We start from the raw sequence: 21,037 nt of genomic DNA on the forward strand, positions 1-21,037 counted from the left end.
AAATATATTTTAATAGGAAAAGGTGGAAATAAAGAAGAAAGCTGTATTATACAAATTGCATCGTCTTTTAATATTTTCTAATTAATTAAACACAAAACACACTACTAAGTATCTGCAACAGTCTTTGTAATAAACCAGATATTTAATTAATTTAAAATGGCTCGTAACATCAAAACAAAACTCTTTGTCGTTTAAAAAATGATTTGGTTTATAATGACTATTTTTTTGTCCTCTTTCTAAGTTAATAAAAAAGTCTAACAATTTGAAAATATTTTAAAAGTTAAATTTAAAATTACCATAAAATTTTAAACTAAAACATTTAAATAGTGGGTATAATAATAAAACTAATTTTACACTCTTTGAAAAATTGGAGCAACGTTGAATCATAATGTTAGTACCGTAAACCATACTGTTTATATGTATATGTAACCATTAAAAATGATACAATTTTCGTACTTTAAACCATGCTGTTAATATGTATATAGATATTTTTACATGGAATCTTAAACCATAACGTAATATTAGTACTTGAAATCATAAACCATGATGTTTTTATTTTAAACCATAAACTATACTGTTTATACGAATGTATGTACGCGTTTATACGAATATATGTATGTTAATATGTAACCATAAACCATTGCAAATTTGCTGCATCTCTTAAAATGCGTTAAATTGAACCAAGTTTTCGTACAAGTTGAACCATAGCACTTTGTAATCAAGTTTAAGAAGAGCAATAATAAGGTCCAAAATTAGCATCATATTAAGGTGGTAGTGACTTGGAACTATATTACAATTCATCAAGGTTCAAAATATCTAACAGAGCACTTCAATGAAGTGCTAGTATGGTCTTCGTTTGTACGCACTGGTATTTTTATTGTCTCGGGAGAGAGCCACTTTGACCTGCAATTGGGTTCTTAAACTTTTTAGCTCCAAATCTAAAATCACTTCCGTTTGATTTTTCAAAAGATAATAAAGATTAACTGTGGATGCAAATTAGTGCCAATGTTTAATTTACAGCTGAGGCAAATGACAGGTTTGGTGGAAGGTTTTATTCACCATGCTTACAGTTGAATTTTAAAAACATATTTGGAAAATTTAAACGTTAAATAAATTTGTTTATTAATAACTATTTTTAAACAAAAATGAAATATGCTTTGAAGTTGCAATAAAAATGAAAAAAAACATTAATAATACTTTAATTGTATGTAACAATCGTGTCAGTTATGAAAAATAAAGAGTGTACAAGTTTAAAATGATATAAAGGCCCAAATTTATTTGAAACAGTGAATGAAAGATTTTAAATATTTAAGAAAAACAAAGGTACTTCGATCGTGAACAGAAATATAAAATCACCCATTTAAAAATAGGGTGTTCACACTGGAAATAAAAGATTACCACAAATAAAGCTTTCTCTTTTTAAACTAGATTATTTAACGCTCTAAAACCTTTGCCTTCAATAACTAACACAAAAAGTACCCCAGTTTTCTATAATTTTGAAAATATTATTACCAAAATAATAATTCTTTATATTTACAATAACTTTAATGTTTGCACTTCTTATGCGCTTCTTCAAATAAACTTATTATTTCATTGAGTGAATAGAAAGGTTTTATTTTACATTGCTCTCACTTTATATAATTCACAGTATCTTTTTTTTAAAATCCGTTTTTTTCCCGTTTATTTCTTGCATAATTTAACAGTATCGATGAGATCGGAAGAATATGGAAAAAGCACGTTTTCACGAACCTGACAAATCTTTTTTCAAATTTGCAGTCTTAGAAGCATGATATAACTTCATAATTTTTTGCATCTGATTTTATTAAATGTTAGCACGCATATTACTTTTTTTTATTTTCGTTGCATATGATAATCGCATCGATTACGTTTGTTCCAATACAGTCTGTTCAATGACGCACAATACGGTATTCTCGTGTTAATTTAAAATATACAAATATATTTTTTTCAGTTACGATTGTTTCAACATAATTTAGGTCCACTACATTAAACAAAATGTTAAATTAAAAACAACAATTTTCAAACTCAATTTGTATATATGAGGAAATCCTTTTTGTTTTAATTAAACATTTAACAATGTATAATACATTGTTCCATACTGAAATATTGAAGATAGCAATTAATATATTAATTTTTATATTAAAAATATTAGTAATTTATAGAACTCAAAAGACGGTCTCATTATAAAACTTTTAAAAAACTATAAGAGTCATGAAAAGTAGAATAGAAACCATTTTTAAGGGAAAGTTTTTTAAAAATCAAATACTTTTTAAAAAGTTTCAGTTAAGGTTTAGGCTTTTGAATTTTTTATTGTCGCTCCGAGAGAGTGTAAATAAGCCGATTATTTTAGGTATGAAAAATAAATTTATAAAAAAATTGAAGTAGACAGAAATGTAATTTGTTTCGCCAACTAGAATTCACAATCGGTTACAAAATAAGCAGATAGATGGCGGCACAGACAGGAAAAACTATAAAACAATATTTTCTGCTGCATGTCAGACTGTTCTGCTGAAATAGTTATAAGATCAACTGTCATTTTTGTTCTCATACTGTGCCAAGTTGTAGCTGCAAATGGTTATTTTTTTTTTTAAAAAAATTACATAGTTTCTTGTTTCAAAACGGATCAAAACGTACATTTCCACTATCTTCTCGTTTTCTTTCGATATTTCATATGGTTGGTTATTTTGGGGAAATTCGGTAGCCATCAACCTCTTCAATAAGTTAATAGCCAAAAAGCTGTAGATATGAACTGATTATCTTTAAATTTTGAAATCCTGTTAATTTTGTTCTGACAACAAGAGCTTTTGACAGCCTAAAAATTTCAAATAATTACAAAAATAAGGAATTCCCATGTGGAGAACCATCAATTTTACGTCCAAAATACGTATATTTCACCTTTAAATTTTACTAAGTATGCGTAAAATTTATGTAAAACTGAAACGTCGAAATACGAGTATAACAGAAAATGGTTATCCAATAAACATAAAATTCATGTAATATTATTCGTAAACAAATTCGTTTATTTTGCGAATATTTTACCAACCACTTCTTAATTTTTTCAAATTTCTTCCAATAGTGTTCTTGCAACTCAAGAAGAAGTAAATTGATTACACATGGGATTTAAATCAATTTAATTGGATACCTGTAAGTGACGTCAGGGAGGCGTGTCGAACCTGATTGATATCTGAGTCAACAAAAAGACACGTTTCACTTATGATAACGTCACTTGCAGGTTTTCAATTGTTTTAATCACTAGGAAAATTCCCGCAGAGTTAACATCTTGCGTACTCGAAATCGAGCATTGGCAAAATTTCTGATTAACAACTCATCACAAGGAAAAAGATTTAAGAGAAGATTAAGACTGAGAATTAACACTTCAAAATTAAATCAGAATTTCTTGGTTCTTTATTAATTTGGATGTTATTATGCGTCATATATTAAATTGGTTCAGGCATACCACTAAACAGGATGAACTCATCACCAAATGTATATGGTACCATATTTATGCCAAACGTGCAAGCATATTTATATTCGATTAACATATTAATTATATTCCATTACCTTATTTATATTCGTGTGTTTATTCTTTTCATGCAAATCAACAGCTAAGCTGCAAGCAAAAACAAAGCACTCCAAGATGCACTGTAAAAAGATTGTATGCGAGAACCATCTGAAAATCATTTATCGTGAGTCTCGCGTAAAATAACTGAGAATTAATAACGGAAAATTTCTGTGAAAATAAAAAAGATATTTACAGAAGTTTAAATTATATTACAGAAATAAAATAAGTATAACTCTGTAAATTACTTCCCGGCTCTGAAACCACCGGGTACATTACATTAGAAGTCAAATCTGAACCACTAAAACACGATCATTGAAAGTACAGTCCGATCACATAAACAGCTAAAAGCTGCCCCATAAACTGCAACCCCGCTGAAGACAAGGTAAGAAATTCTTACCCACCAGACTAGATGTTTATCAACTAGATATTTATCAAATAATAACAATATTTTGAAATATCTAAAAGAAATACCCCGAAAAAAATCAAGAGTTTTCCAAAATTTTGTGAATGAGATGTCCAGTTATATACCTTTTTGAACAAGAACTTAAATAATTAAACAGTTTTAGTTAAACAGTTTAGTTTTTTTTCTGCGTTTTTACGGAATTTTTTTCACTAAATAAATTTCTATGGTACTTACGTTATATCTGCATTCTGATGCAATCCAAACACTGGAGGGCAATCATCGGCTGGAATTCTTCTGATTCCATCCAAGCATTGTCTCAGATTATTGCACACTGGCAATTTGTAGCCTGGATAGAATTCAAAATGGTGGTGAAGTATCTTTTCATTGAACCATTCATTCATGTAAGTTGTGAGCAGTCTTTTGTCGAAATCGTCAGTTACGCGACCTCCATATTTCACCTCCGCCAGCATAAATCTTATGGTTCGCCAACATGGACCCTATCACAAACATAATTTTTATGAATAAAACTTTTGCAATAAGCCTATATATTACACCCAGCAGGAAACGAAACGAAATTTTCACCCAAATCTAAACTCTCCGAGAATGCAAAGAACAGTATTAGTTTTGAATATGCCGACCGGTCTGTGTAGGGGGCAAGGAACTGCCCTTGCATCAGAAAGGTTCTGGGTTCGAATTCCGGGCAAGTCATGGATGTTCTTTCCTTCTCTGTACTATCTGTCCTTACTGTGGGAGCGACGTTGGCCCATCTAATATGGCGCCCCTGACAGAGAGGTCAACAAAATCGCCCTGTAGATGCCTGAATTGACGGATGTTAACACAGGCGCCCATTCGAAAAAAAAAAGTTTTAAATATCTTAATTATTATTTTAATGTCATTAGATATTCATTATTATTATAACTATGAACTCCCTTTATAAGACTTTTGTTGAAAAACATGAAACTACCACTTACAAAAACAGAAAAAAATATTAGGTAATCAAAATCAAAGTTATTATATAAGAACTAACTGTATTTAATGTTTGAATAAATCATATTCGTTATGCCGAATGAGTAACGTTGATTTTAAATGTCATTTAATATGGAGAATAGTGATTTGTATTCGCAAATTAATTCAAATAGATTGGAAAAGTAATTCCTTGAGGTTTATCTGTTTATAATCAAACACAGGAAAATCAGTGTCGTACTCGGTCGAAAATAATACCGAGAATAACTCGACCATTAAAGATTTAGNAACAAAACAGTTTTTAAAACTAGAAAAATTGGGCATTATTATAAAGCAATAAAATAAAAAAGTGATTTTTTGTGAAAATCCTCTTTTTTAAGGTAGTCGGATACCTTAAAGATTTAGTCTTTATTTAAATTTCATTTAAAACTATAAATAAATTTAGATAAAAATTTTATCATATTGTTTTGCAACCATCATGCTGTAAACAAGTTATATTTAATTTTTAATCAATTTTATCTTAAATTGTGCGATGTCAACACATGCAATTAAAATAACCAATTAATGCAATTAAATACAAAATTAAAATATTATTTTAAATAGAAGCAAAACTAAACTATTCTTTTTAGGTACTATTGCTAAAATAATTCCTTTGACGAAAAAAAAAAACATTTTGCAAATTTAGTAATTTAAATGTTAATTTTTTTTTAAAATCAAGATTTTGGATGAAGTTGTAATGGTAAGACGTAGCAAAATAGTTAGGTTTACATTTTATCCCAATCAAATTGGAAATTTAATCTACGTAACCAAATCTGCGCGAGTGTTATAAGAAACGTTGATTTTTTTTAATTGAGTAATTTTAAATTTTTATGAAACAGTTATTGTTACCTTCCAAACAAAATATAAATAGTAGGGAATAGTGAGAGAAGGGAAAAATGGTTAAGTTTACTTTTATTCCCAATCAAATTGAATAACTTATCTGAGTAACCAAATCTGCTAACAATAAAAGATACTTTGAATTATTTTAATTGAATAATTTTAAATTTGGCTGTAACAATAATTGTTACGTTCAGAAAAAAATATCAATCGTGGGGGAGAATTAATTAAGCAAAAAGGGGTGGTACCCCTTAAATTTAAAAAAAAAAACAACAACTAAAGAAATTAAAAAAACAAAAACAACTTTAAAATAACAATTATTCAATTTGTATTATACTTTAATGATGTTTTTATTACATTTATGGCGTATATTGATTTATACTTAATCGATTTTAGAAAGAAAAAGGAATCAGTAAAATTTGATTGAAAATGTATTTGTTTGAGGTGATTGTTTAGAATTATTATTAGGCGATAAAACTCGAAATTGTATAATAAAAAAATGCGCAATTTCTCAAAAACAGCTTCGTAAGCAACTTGCTTATAACTAGTTTATGAATTTTATAATTCATTATTGTAAAATAAAAATTTAATTTGTTCAATATTTTTTGATTTTCAATTATTTTTGAGTAATAGATAAAAAGAACTCAACTTTGTTGCATACAATGCATACAGTGTAAAAATAAATTGTCCCTTAGTTTATATTATGAAACAATAAATGATGTTCCATGTTGTTTAGTTGCTACGTTATTCTATCATTTATCAATTAACCTATCATACGTAACACTTTTTAAGGACCTTGCATAATCACACAGGTTTCGAATATTGGTGAAGTTTGTTAAACATTCAGAAAAATGTGTAATAGCATTTCTAAAACAAAATTACAGAAGGACAAGTTATATTAAGTTATTAATTTGAATCATCCACATTGCCGGGTAAGGGCTTTTACGATTTTTCCTTCATTAAATTTGTATTTAACTGTTTTATGAATCACAACTTTCAAAAAACTTTTGGTTCAATATTTCATTTTTGGTTCAATATTTCAACTTTTTGGTTCAATATTTCATTCTCAAAAAATATAAATTTCTTGAATTTGCGCACGTTGAAAACTTTCAACATTCTACCATTTATTACATTATGTTAAATTTTTAAGGAATTTTCCAAAACAAACGACTCAAAAATAACGACTCCATCCAATCAAACGAATTCCGTTATTTGATAGAAATATTTAGTTATCGCCTTACAATGATATGAAACGGTAAATAAATTATACTAGTGGACTCCACTCTCTGGTCGGTGACGCTCCTCAACCTCAACCCCCAAAGCCTTATGCAATCTTATATGGTTTGCTTTGTAAACCATACTCACTTCGCTACTAAGTTAAACCTATTTGAATTATGTTCTATTAGAAGAATTTTAGGAGTTAAAATCTTAAGAGTTTAAATCAATTATTAAAGTCAGTTCTCTTAAAAAAGTAAGTTTTTTAATCAATTATAAGTTATTGAATTAAAAAATTTCAAATTCAAATAAATGACATGCGATTGAAAAACTTGCAGAAAGCATACAATGCTTTTTAACCCCTTCCTTCTCGCTCCCGTGAAAATGACGGGGTGAGGTTTCGCCCTCTATTTCTCGCTCCCGTGTTATTGACGGGCTGGAGTGTTCAGTAGTAACGCGCCAATAAAAATAAAACTAATTAATTTCTTTTGCTCTGAAAGCATTTTATTTCTCATTTTACACACCAGATGGCAGTACCAAGATATTAAGGTAATTGTACATAGTTAGTTCATTTTAAACTAGATGTCAGCACTAATCAATTACGTAAGACAAATACAAAAGCCAAAAAAAAATAGGCACTCTTATGACCGTTTTCTTGAAAATTAACCGATCGGTAAGGGGTTGAAAACAACAAACATGTATGACGTCACGTCCTCTGCACATTTTTCAATGTTACCTCGTTTATAATTGTCACTCACGCTTTTTCTGGTCTTCGAGCACAGTTCTTTCTTATTACACTTAAACATAACAACCCGACTAATAGTCAATTTTTAATGAATAACAATAACAATGAATAAAATTATTATTATTGAATCTGCATGAGCATAATATCGAATGCTTTGTGTGTTGATATGAAATATTCGCTTTTGACCTTTCAATTCTTCACAACTGTTTAGTTTAGATCAATTTTTCTTGTCAACGCAAGAAAAGAATTTTCATTCAGAAGATTTTAAACTTTCCTTACAGAATCGGAATTGTTAATACGATAAAAATATTTATAATTTCTTAATTTAATGGTTTTTAATTTTGATGTAACGGTTTTGATCAAGAAAGTTAAAAGAGGTGAGCAAAACGAGAATGTTAAGGAGTCGCCCGTATTTTCTTGTGTTCTAAGCCTACTGAATGAAAAAAAGATATTTATTAAATTTTATTTCTCAAACAAATGGGTTTCAACAGTTTTGTTCTATAAGAAATCTTTAGTTTATTTTTTCCACACATTTCGAAATAACGCAAGTAAAATATTTCTTATTTTCATTCATCCCCTGTACATACAATTTTATATTCTTTACTGTAATGATATGAAATTTTCAGACATCAAAGAATTTATTTTTCGTTGAAGGTTTTTATAACGAATTTAATTTATTACTCTTTACAATGTCGAAAAAAATAATATAAAAAAACTAACAGCCTCCTAAATCAAAGAGAAAATGTAAGAAATAAGACAAATAAGATATTTGAAAGTCCAGATATAAATTTTCGAATTCATAAAGTGGAAAGTAAAAGTGAATAAAATATTAGATGTGAGGGAAAAAAGGGAATATTTCATATACTTCTTACTTAAGTCTAGAAACAATTTGCATTAATATACGACCTTTGAAAACTATATTAAATATTTTACTTTAAAATTGGATTGATATTTAGAATAAAATATTATGCTTTCGAAGAGTCAACAAATAACCTTATTTAAAAAAGTTTATTTATATACAGGCAAGATATGTGATGTTTATCTAAAATTCTTTTCGTGATGTTTTTTTACGAAAAGATTTCGACTTTATCTAAAACTTCAATGCTTGATATTATCGAAAACAAGCAAAACTTATTACAAAATTGCTATAAATAGTCTTTACAAGCCTAAGTATATTTTATTACTTCAATTCGAAGAAAAAATTGTAGAATTTTTGATTTGAGCCTCTTTGAATTGAAATACTATTAAATGCATATGAAATGCTTAGCTAAAATTAAATTTTTAAATTTAAAAATAATAAAATTTAATTGAAATTATAAGCAAACAAATGATTTATACAACATTCTTCGTTAACCTTTAATATAGCCATTAAAATGCATACAGACATTTCAAACACATTTCTGTGCACTGTTATAAAATTTTAAATCCAGACATGATTTATTTCACTTTATCACCATCGATGAACAGTCTAAACAAAATGTTAAGATAAAGTATTTAAATTAACCTTCAAGAATTTATAGTTTTGAACTTAACTCAGAAGACATGGTAATATCTAAGACAAATATCGGATAAAACTTGCATTTATCGAAAAATTCTTTGGTAAGCAAGCTTTTGCTTTGCATTTGGAAGCAAACCATTTAAAAGTTTTGATGTTACTAGCAGTATAGTAATGAGTAAGTTTTTTCTTTTGGTAACCTAAAACCAAAAACCACAGGACGTTTTCGAACCCGATCTTGAAATTATTTGGAACAAAAAGTGCTCAATAAAACTCGTAATCACCCTTTTAACTGTGAAGCAATTACAGTTAAAGTTATAGAAATGGTATCAATGCATAATAAAATAGCTATGCACTAAATTACGCCGCTTACAGCGCCCCCAAGTGAAAACTGTGGAGTTTGGATTTCTATCTGGAAAACGGTTCGAAATAAGGGAAAAAGGGATATATTATAACGTGATTAAAATTTCACTATTTTCTGATTCCAAACGGTTCAATCTTTTTGATTATTTTATGGTATGAAACTCCATTGTTGTATGAATAACTCGCAACTAATCAATTGCGAGTTATTCATACAACAAAGAGAAAAACTCAACTTTAACTGCACTTTTTCATTTCTAAGCAAAAGGATTTAAAATTAATTGAATGAAGAGTAATAATAACATACTTTCTTCGTTTCCATATCATCAAGATGCTTCTGCATGAATTTCATAGAAGCCAGAAAATCAGCCTGGTTGAACTCGTAAGGAATGTTCCAGCCCAAAGGTCCAAATTTCCTTCTTTCCTGGACAATGGTATTCAGGAAAGCAATGCCAAAAAGCAGAGGCTGCCATTGGGGAGCATTACTGTATTCTAGTATGTCATCTGGGAGGCTGGCATAAGTTCTTTTTAGACTAGCTTTAATTCCTTGTGGCGGCTCGTTTGTGAACTTAATCGAAATCTAAAGTATGAAAATAGTTAGATGTATTTATTTTTGCTGTAGAAATGTACACATTTGAAGACTTAGTTTTAAAAGTGGTCAAGCTCCATTTACTGAAAAAGTTAGCTACACTTTCATTTTCATTCAAGTCATTTTTATCTTATTTTAAAGTTATTACACAACTAGCTTGTTTCTGCTCTCATAAAGTAGGCCTCAGAAGGGAAATGAGATAAGAAAAAACAATACACTCAAAACACATTATTAAATAAGTTATCGCTTACATCATTCTAATTCTTACCACAATTCACAAACCTGTTATTAAGTGCTGTATTACATATATTTAGCTTCCTTTAATTTTATAGTTTAATTTGCAACAAGTATAGGAAACCCAGAAGAACAAGATATGAATACAGTTAAGTACAGAGAATCGCTGAATAATATACGATGATTATAATAATATAAATGTATATTTAAAAGTAATGGCAACATATAAGAAAACTTTTTGTTCATGAACGCATAATTAAAATTACATTACTTCCCTTCAATATAAACTAATCAGCAGTCTTGTACTTAGATGGCAAGAGTTTTTTGTTAATGTTACGATCACAGATGGCATGTCGGAAATTCTTATGCCTCATCCAACTGACATCTGATGGTGATTGAGCCCAACTTCAACGAATAATTCCAGAACAATCTATTAATGGTCTACAGAAAGAAGACCACTCACGACAACAGCGAGATGTTTAGAAATGAATGGGGGTCAACCTGCGAGGTACAATTTAGCATCTTCAGTCCTATCAGCTCAAAACCTATTGTAAAACTGCCCTGTAAAGAAATGTCTCGCCACACGCTGTAGATAATTCTTGATAACATTGGCAGCCGTTTTTTCCACGAAACTACTTCCACGCTACAACTAGATCTATGGTTTTATGTACTCTTCACATCAACTGCATTGTCCCCTCACTGCTCCGATATCCCGTTTGCACATACCCGATATTCTGCTACTTTCTGAGTTACATTACCGTTACTTTATTAACTCTCGAACTGAAAATCCAAATTTGTTTCTTATCAGTTTTGATTCCTTGAAACGTAGATTTTAAACAATAAGACAATGCTATTATTAACAAATTACGACAGTATGATATAAGGAACAACCGATTAAAAGTAGTGACAAATGTAAATGAGTGTGTACCTGAAGTAGACTGATGGGAAACACTGGATGTACTTCCGTTGTTATCCAGAGTCGAAAGTTTTCGTGAATATCATTTTCTTCGGACAAAATTTCTAGTACTTCTTGAATGAAATCTAAGCTCAAGTGGCAGTTCTGCAGCATAACCCAACCACCAGTCTTGCACATCTTATTCAATATTCGACGAGCTGGTACTTCTTGTCCTTGTCCCATTGAAACTGCATTATACTCTAAGAAAAAAGGTCATTATTCAGTAATTTGCAATTAAATGCAAAACTGTAGAAGAGAATAAAACTATGCAGTTTATAGTATTCTTTAAAAATGTTTTTAAATATTAAACAAAACAATGTAAGCAGTATTTAATTGAAAATCTCAACTAAGAGATGGAATATAAACTAGCGATGCTATAAACTTTACAAATAATAGTATTTTTTGTTGTTTTGTAATTCATTTCAATGTAAAATTTTTCTTTACCTTTAATTTTTAACAAATAGCTTGTATTACTGTAAAGCTAATTCAAAAATCATCGAAACAAAGAAATCCGAAAAAAGAAAAGAAGAAAGTTTTACCTAAACATTCTTTTTTTTGCTAGTCTTAAAAAAATTGCAAGAACTCAAGCTTCGGATTTTGGCAGGAAAAGAGAGGAGGAACTTAAACTTGAATGCTATCTAGAGAAGTCAGGCATTATTACCAGTGAAATATTTCGGAATCGTATTCCAATGTACTGTTTTGGAACAACTCTAACCAAATACTAGTCAATAGACCTTAGCAACTTTTGACTTATAGTTCAGACGTTGCAAGGATTTCTATGCATAAAAAGTGTTATTTTTGACTTGTATTTATTTAGATTTTTCTTTTGAACTATTTTTCCTATCTATTCAGATTTAGACTCAATTTAGCGTTAAAAATACACTTACAAAAGAAGAAATATCTCAGTTGTCTGGATAATCACTAAATAACTAGGCCAAAATTGCAAATAGGTTAAAGTAAAAAATAGTTAGTTAATTACAGAAAAATACTCACAGCCTTTTTTTTCTTCATCTCAGGTTTAAATGTTGTTTTTCTGAAATATTTTTTTTGTTGTTTCGTTAAACAATCTGGTGGTTTAAAAACAATCCATGTAACATTTTGGCAGCACCATTGTAAATTTTAGTTAAGTTTAGTTACAGATTTTAGTGCTGGATGTAAGGTGGTTACGAAAACATGATTTTGAATTTGCAAGATGTTTTTAGACAGTTGTTTTTAGACCCCAGATTTTTAAAGCTTCTCTGTCAAATATTGAATATTTTAGGGGTGACGAGAGTGTATGATTCTAAGTCATTAACTGTTTCATTTTTGTTAATAGTAAGGGACTTTTCTTGATCCGTCGATTGTAAAGTCAGCAACAAAAAAATGATATTTCTAGAATACCTCCTCAATTTATGGTTGAACACTGTTTCAAGATCATTAGATATTATCTTATGATTTTGTCTAACTTAAGGCGTGATCTTATTTAATTAAATATATCTTCTGCCCTGTTTATCTTCTAACATTATTTATTAGATTATACTCTAATGAGTCAAAGCAGAATGAACCTGACAATAACTCCTCCCCCCATTTTTCAATGAATTCATTTGGATGTCGCAGAGGTCACATTATTATATTGGAATGCTATTGAACTACGGCTGAAGAAGGGAAGACATTATTTTTTAATTTACTTTCACGAGTGATAGGAAAGGCTACTGATTTAAGAGAATTTTGTATCTGGAAAATCTTAATAGAACGAAGACTAGAAACGAATTTCGAAGATACTCGTTTCGAAACTTTTGGCCATTTCAAGTCTTTGAGTCACACGTCTGATAGGTTGTTAACAGTCTGCCGTTCTTAGAATAAATGCAAAGTGGATAAGTGAAGGTGAAGCCAAGCAGTAGACATCAAGGTGATAAACTTCGACACCCCATCAAAGAAAACGAAGCTGAAAACTTCCCCGATGGGGGAAAAAATAAGCGCCAGACAGTGGCTCAGCTGACAGCTCAGTACAGTACAGGTTCAGGTGGGAGTTCATAGGAACTTACAGTTAAGTAGACACTGTTGGATATGGGACTGCGCAGCAGACGTCCCCATATCCAAAAGTATCTTCTTAACTCGCTTGTGACCTCTGTTGGCCAAGTGTCTTTCTACCTCTAAGCCTGGGTTTGCGATGACCCAGTGTTATTACAAACTGTGCCTACAGTAACCTACATCGCATAGTTCCAACATTGCCAACTATGCCTACATGGATATCGGATCGTGGATAAGTGAAGTCCACCGTATTTACGCCATCTTCCGGGCAAACAGTTGCTCACCAAATGTACTGCATGTTAAACACAAGCTGGTGGAGGCTGAATTATACATTGGTTGAGAACTGCCTGAATATAATTGCGGATAAGTTGCACCCATACATGGCATCGGTTTTCCCAACTGGAAATAGAATTTTCCAGCGTTGACAACGCCTCAATTAACAAGGCTTTAATAATATTGAAGTGGTTCGAAGAGCATAATGACGAATACCAATTAAATGCCCTGGCCACTCAGCTCGTCGGATCTTAATCCAATAGAGTATATTTTGGATGTCATAGAAAGGCAGCTCAGACATCAAACATCACTAAGTCGGATTATCTCGATTTTACGTGACCACTGCTCAGAAACTTGGTACAACCTGTCCCCAGTTGTTTTGTTGCATACAAGGTGAGTTACAACTGTATAACTTTAATATCTATCTATTTGAATATGTCTAAATTTAGCAGAACTATAAACTCGTTTTCAATCGCTTAAAGTAAAAATATAGATACAGGTATTTCCTTTAAATTCGAATAACATTAAATCTTAGAAGACATGAGAAAGAGTGCATATTATAAACATGACATACCCAGTTCATTCTTTTTAGCAAAAAAATGAACTTGCATGCTCGGATCACCGCTGGTTGAAAGCAAACATACTAGAGGTGTTCGGCTATCCGATTCTTGCCACATATCTTCATAGTCAAGAAGAACACCTTCCACAAACTTCGAACCTAAAGAGGCTAAAACAGAAAAAAAACTTTAATTCTAATAAATAAGGATCCCAAAAATACATAAAACAATAAACTGGACTTTAAAACTAGATTAAAAAAATTAACCATGACCGATATTTTACATCGAATTAAATAATTTATAACGTAATTATAGACTAATATCATTGACAAGCCTTATGTGTAAAACAATGGAAAGAATGATTTACAACAGACTCAATTGGCACCTGGAGTCTCATTCCTTGCTTGCTGAAGAACAGACTGGTTTTCGAAGGTCAAGATCAACTTCGCATCATGTAACTCTTTTTAGTCAAGCTATAAAAGACGTTTTGGATTCAAGGTAAGTTCTTACAGCAATTGCCGTCGATTTGAAATCAGCATATGATACAGTTTGGAAAGAAAATCTCCTACTTAAACTTTACAATATGGAAATAGCTGGACACATGCTAAACTGGATCAAGAGTTTCATAGGTCAGCGCCTCTGCAGAGTCAGATACGGAACAAAACTTTCAAAATATGGTCTTCTTCAGACTGGACTCCCTCAGGGAGCAGTCTTAAGCTGTATTCTTTTTAACATATATATCAACGACCTTGTCCAGAAGTTAAAAACCTAATAATAACTTTGTAAAAATACTGGCAGCAAATAAAATCATGAGGTGTCAGGACTCCAAGCAAACCATTTCTGCAGCATAAAAACACACTCTGGCCCCATCCCTGACCAGCAAACATTTGGCAGGCAGTCAGTCAACACAAGCTGTTGTCCGTGAGGCTAATAATAATAATAATAATAATAATAATAATAATAATAAATAAATAAATAAATAAAATAAAAAAAACCCCACAAGCTCGATCCACACAAACAAGAGATGGCTTAACTGTTGATTGACGCACACACAATAATACACTAATCTATATCATATCTCAATCTATACCACCAAAACACTGCCTCAACTACTACTCATAATAAAAATAGGTAAAACACACAAAACAACATAAACAAAACATACATAACACACAATCAACCACGGACTGGCTCACAATAGCAGCCAATGTGACTGATCACCACACACGCCACACCACTGACCCTGCTCCCAGTCCCCGGGGACAGACAGTGAGTCCGGAGCTTTTCAGCTACCCGTGGAGGCCATTTATGTTAAATGTAAAAAAAAAAAAGTTAAAAAAATAAATAAATAAATAAATAAAAATACCTGTGACGTGACTAGCTATTTTATATTGTACTGTTATTGTCGATGTCCATCCTTTGAGTCTGTAATGTAACGTTGCTAGTTTATCTATGTAAAATTAAATTGTCGCTACTAGGCCGGGATAGCCTGGTCAGTGGGGTGCCGGGCCCATGTCTAAGAGTTCGTGGGTTCGGTCCCCGCCGGTCAAAGACTCCACGTGTAGTAAATGTTGACTGATGCACGTTAAATCTGTCGAGTCTCAAAGTCCTCCATGTTCCCATAACAAATCAATACCTCTGGGGGTACCGATCCAGGAGTTTCCTTGTCTTCTGGATTGGTTCAAAATTACAAGGCTACGGCGTTGAACATTAGTAGTCGTAAATCCAAAAATTGGGTCGACTGTTCAACGGCGGTCATAAAATAAAATAAAAGAATCTATCCCTGGTATCAAATGTCTACTCCATACCGATGACCTCCTCATTTGGACTGAGACCCCAAAGAGAAGGTCTTCCTTCCTGACTGACAAAATACTAAACCAAACCCTTATTCACCTCGAGGAATGGTATCTGAAGAATTACAAGGTTAGCTTAAATGTTTTTTCCTGTTTTAAAGAACTGTTTATTTATAAGTGTAAGACAAACAAAGACAGGTTATTCCCGGAACACTCACTAAGTTACATAAGACAAATGTTCAGCGTATGCACCTTTATTCACCCGAAACGCATACTAACGACAACTCTTTTTCGTCCATATATTTAATCAAATGATTCTATTAATTTTCATCACAGCAGCAATAATGTGTTTCTGCAAAGATCATGTAAGGAGGTAGCAAAATAACTCTATGTTTTTCATGTTTTAACCTAATGTAATCTAAGCCTAACCAAATCTAATCTAACCTAACTTAATACATACCTAACCAAAACTAACTAGCCTAATCTAACTTAAAACAGCGTTTGCACTAATTAATGAGAATATTTAAGGTTAAGTTCCTCACCTATTAGGATTGAGTTCCAGTATGTGCAAATCCAATCATTACATCAAAAGTTACTAAAGATGTTAACTTTTTTTTGCAAACTGAACATGAACTTATGAAGGACAATATTTACGTACTACTCCCAATGACAACTTCTGAAGGACAAAGGTTGCCTACGTCCAATCTCATTAACACTGCAGAAACACAGCACTGCTGCTGTGATGACAGGGGCATGTTATTGAACTAATGTACAATAACCGAATTACTTTTGGGGGTGACCTAGAACGCCCATAATGAACATATCTACCTGAAACTTGAGTATATGTGTCTTTCCATGTGTCACCTCTCTTTGTGCATTGTATTTTTGTAAATAAAAAAGTGTCCTTTGGGCATTTAGGCTAACTCTGTAATATAAGACCATAAAGATTTTACAGTCACAATAGAAACATATAACTATGAATTATCGCCTACCTATTTCTTTGCTAAGATCGAGCTAAAATGTAAACATTTAAAAAATAATATGATGCTTTTTTTTTACTGAGAAATTTAAACAGTCTGCTATAAACTATATATCACATAATATCAAATTTCCCTATGCGCATTATGTTAAATAATAATGTTAAATATTACGTCGCTTATATACTATTCATATGAGAATATGAATAGTATATAAGTTCAGTTTATCTAATGTTTTATCCAGTAAAATCATATTAGCTGAATTAATCCAATATTAATGCAATATTTAAAATGCATGTAATATAGTTATATTACAATGAACTTTAATGTAAATATGTAATAATTTAATACAACAAATTCTAATTAGTAAGGAAGTTATTTAATATGTATAGTAAGATAAGGACTGCAAAATAAAAGCAAATAATCTTTTAAATAATTTAATATAATAAATGTCACAAAAAGAGGATTTTATTAATGGGTTAGCTTACCCGAAATAAATCGTTTTGCTTGAGAGAGTGTTCTATCTGGACACCATGCTCTTATCATCAATAAAATTCCAAAAGAATCTAAAACTTTGTCATAACCACAAGGGAAAGGCGTATTTTCCGGTGCTTCAGAGTCATACCAGATTTTCCATTCCTGTTCTTTGCTGCATACCTCAAAAATTAAAGACAGGTACTTACATATTTTGTAAAATATTTCATCTTTCGTTTGGAATTTTCTTTCATAAATTAAGTAATGGGTTTTAACGCTTATTGCTAATTGTGTAGGATATTATGCATTGTATATTATGAAATAATAGAGTAATATAGGGTATGAATGATTAAATAAAACGAGAATAAATTGAAATATTGGTCAAAAATGAATTCAAAATCATATACACATAAGGGGACAAAAATTAACGCTGCTATTTGTATACTTTCTCTACTTGATAAATTAAGCGAGGAGAAAAAAACATGAACAAAAGCTTGACAAATAAATTATAAAAAAGACCATATTTAAAATATCAGAACTAATTTTTTGCGGGGATAAAATTGAATAGCGAATATTAAAAACGCATTAAAATTTCATCTGGCAATCTGGTTAGTTTTAATCTGCGTAATCTCGTCATAAATAATTAATTCGTCCCACCATAATGAAGTTTAAATACTAATTTCTGACATCTAATGTATGCATAATTTCTATTCAATTTTTAAAAAGATATTAAAATATAGTATTATTTTTATCTCTGATGAGGGTATGTGAGAGTTATAGAGAGGAATCCTTTTGCATTTTAAATCCCGATAATGTTATGATGTCTATAAATATATAGGAGCTCTACATTAAGAAACGTTTTAAAAAACATTGCATCCTGGCGCTGTTAAAAAACAAACCACATGATGTTTCTGGCATGATATAAAGTTTTCAATTGTTTTGTAAAGTTAAGTGACTAATATTAAAAGTGTAGAAAATGAAGTAAAATTGTTACTCTTACTTCATCAAGAAGTGTTGAGAAGTTGCGTAACCGACTCAGTTGAACAATATTGAGCCAAATCACATCAGGTATCCAAGTATAAGGCTTAGTTCTGACTGATTTCAGATCTAAAGAGGCACCTCCTGCAGAAAAAAAACAAATTGCTGTAGACAGGTATTATGAATAGAAAAAAAATCGAATGAAATGTATCAACTGCTATTTACCTTTAACGAAAGCAAAGAACTCATTATACTGGATTTTTCCACCTTCCATTTGCAGTTTTAAAGCCAACATAAGAACAAAAAGAAATCTGTGGCATTCATAAAATCCCCTTACGGCGTAACGGTACACTTCATAAGTTAAATACTCACTAATGTTTCGAATTCTTTTTTGAATATCTGCGTCTGGATCTGACCTAAAAGAATCAGCATTGAAGAATATGTTAGTCGATGCTTTTATTCAAGTATAGCAAGCATGAACTTTTCGAAATATATGAGCAAAATAGCATAAAAAAGCACGAGTAATAACCACATAAAACGTACTCTTAAAACTACGACCTAAAGAAAATGGTTTATGCGTTCAAAATCAGGATAATAAGTCTTCCATTGTCCTTCATAGCTGAATTTTTAATCAAAAGTAGTTGAGTATTCTTCGGGTAAAATCATTCAACACAGTTTCTCAACAATTGACCTAGATTTCTGGGAATCATTTTATATTTTGAAAAATTCTAATAATCTATTTAATGACAATTCTTATTTCCTATTCTTTCCAAATATTTGGAAATCCATTTTGTTTTTATTTTCTACATCAGGGATTTCCAACTTACGTGAGGCCGGGGGCCACAATTAAAAACACCAGTCAAATGGCGGGCCGCAACTTTATCAAAATTTTATATAGGACTCTTTTATGTTTGAAGGAACATTGAATTACAAATTAAAATAAGAAGTAGATCTTTACCTGAGAAATAATTTATTTGCACCGTTGGTGTGTCAAATTTCCAGAAACGAAGAAATTAAGTTTTTTTTTAAACGAAGAAAAGTACTTTTAATCCATGTAGATTTTTTTCGAAAATTGTCCTAAAAAATGACAACTAATATATTTTAATTCGTTAGGCCACAAAAAAAGGCTTCGCGGACCGGATGTGGCCTGCGGGCCGCCAGTTGGTAACCACTGTTCTACATCTTGCAACATTAGGCGCTCTTATCCTACCCCCAAGTCTTTATCAACTGTCCCTTTTTATAATTTGATTATCTTTTCTAAGCTTGTTCACCCCACTCAATCAGTCAAACCTTTTTCCCTTGATGTAATTTGTTTATAATATTCTTTTACATCTCTGCGTTTCTCTCGTTCATTTTATGTCTCAACACTGAAAACTTTTTATTATGGATCCGAAACTATCGTATCGACTGTTTATGTAGCATTATTAGCGCTTTTTTCATGTTCCTTAATCAGACATTGATTACTCTCTGTTACCTTACAATAGAAATATCAAAAAGTCCTAAAAACTGCTTTAAAGATGTTTGGTACATAACATTGATGACACTCATCTCCACTATAAGAAAATATAGGAGGCTGCCACGGGCTGCTACAAAACGAAATTCTTCTCTGGCTTCGTTTATCTTAGCTTGCGTTGTAGCTGCTACACCCAACTTGGTAGACACTTGGAGAGTAGTAGCTTTTGTGTCCTGGAGAATTCCCATAAGGCCCTCATTGTCCACCAATGATCCCTAAAATAAAATAGGAAAATATAATTGTTACTTACTTTTAACTTTTATAAGGAATTATACGTTAAAATGAATTTTCTACTTCCATAAAATATTTGAGAACGTAACCCGTGAGGTAATAAAGAGTGTTTCAAATAGAGATGAAATGGGCTGAGCTCGAAATCCCGACGAAAGCTCCGGCTCGTGAAATGAAAAAAAGGCTCAAGTGGGCTCGAACATTCATACTCTTTCTTACTGCTTTATTTAGATCTTCTTGCAAAAAGAAGTTGGTGAAGCACAGTTTAATAAAAATAAATTCTTAAGTTCTTACGGTTTACAAAGAGAGTTTTTGATTGGGAATCTTACAGAAGATGAAAGACTTAATTGCCTACTGTTATTGGTAATTATCTTTCACATTCAATTCAAGATTTTTCTCTTCGCTTTTTGTTTTGCAGGTTAGTAATTAAAAAGGTTTTAATGAGGAATTTCCTTGCCATGCGAGACCTCAAAGTTCCAAGTGGCGAAACTTCAATTTTGGTCTTTATTTGACGTATATCTCGGGCGTACCCGGGATCTAAGCACTCCTATATATCTCGGGTTCAGGGTTAGGATTAAAATTCTTTGCACTTGGACCTACAACAGCGACCTATAACTAATCTCCAGTTTCAACATTCAAGATATTTAGTTTACTACGATTTAGAGTTTAGCTATTAAGATTTGGTTTGAAATCGCCAATTTTTTCGCTTATATCTCGAGCAAATTTCAAAATTTATTTAAAATTTACAATTTAATTATTGAAAATAATAAATGCATATCTACTTGCACTTTTTCTATATTAAGAAATCTAAACGGAACC

At 31.1% G+C, this 21,037-nt stretch overlaps 1 protein-coding gene across 1 annotated transcript in view; it reads right to left on the bottom strand.

The window, feature by feature from the left end:
- LOC107437090 (dynein axonemal heavy chain 5) overlaps positions 1–21,037 on the bottom strand; it is a 165,860-nt gene that overhangs the window by 30,599 nt on the left and 114,224 nt on the right. The window contains exons 49-56 of the mRNA XM_043043611.2: positions 19,952–20,205; positions 18,703–18,893; positions 18,500–18,621; positions 17,514–17,682; positions 14,273–14,425; positions 11,389–11,615; positions 9,945–10,217; positions 4,218–4,480 (exon numbers count right to left, since the gene is read on the bottom strand). Of these exons, the coding sequence (XP_042899545.2) occupies positions 4,218–4,480; positions 9,945–10,217; positions 11,389–11,615; positions 14,273–14,425; positions 17,514–17,682; positions 18,500–18,621; positions 18,703–18,893; positions 19,952–20,205 (1,652 nt within the window). The remainder of the gene's footprint in view (positions 1–4,217; positions 4,481–9,944; positions 10,218–11,388; positions 11,616–14,272; positions 14,426–17,513; positions 17,683–18,499; positions 18,622–18,702; positions 18,894–19,951; positions 20,206–21,037) is intronic.

The sequence above is a fragment of the Parasteatoda tepidariorum genome, chromosome 2 (genome assembly GCF_043381705.1).
Source record: "Parasteatoda tepidariorum isolate YZ-2023 chromosome 2, CAS_Ptep_4.0, whole genome shotgun sequence".
NCBI lineage: Eukaryota > Metazoa > Arthropoda > Arachnida > Araneae > Theridiidae > Parasteatoda > Parasteatoda tepidariorum.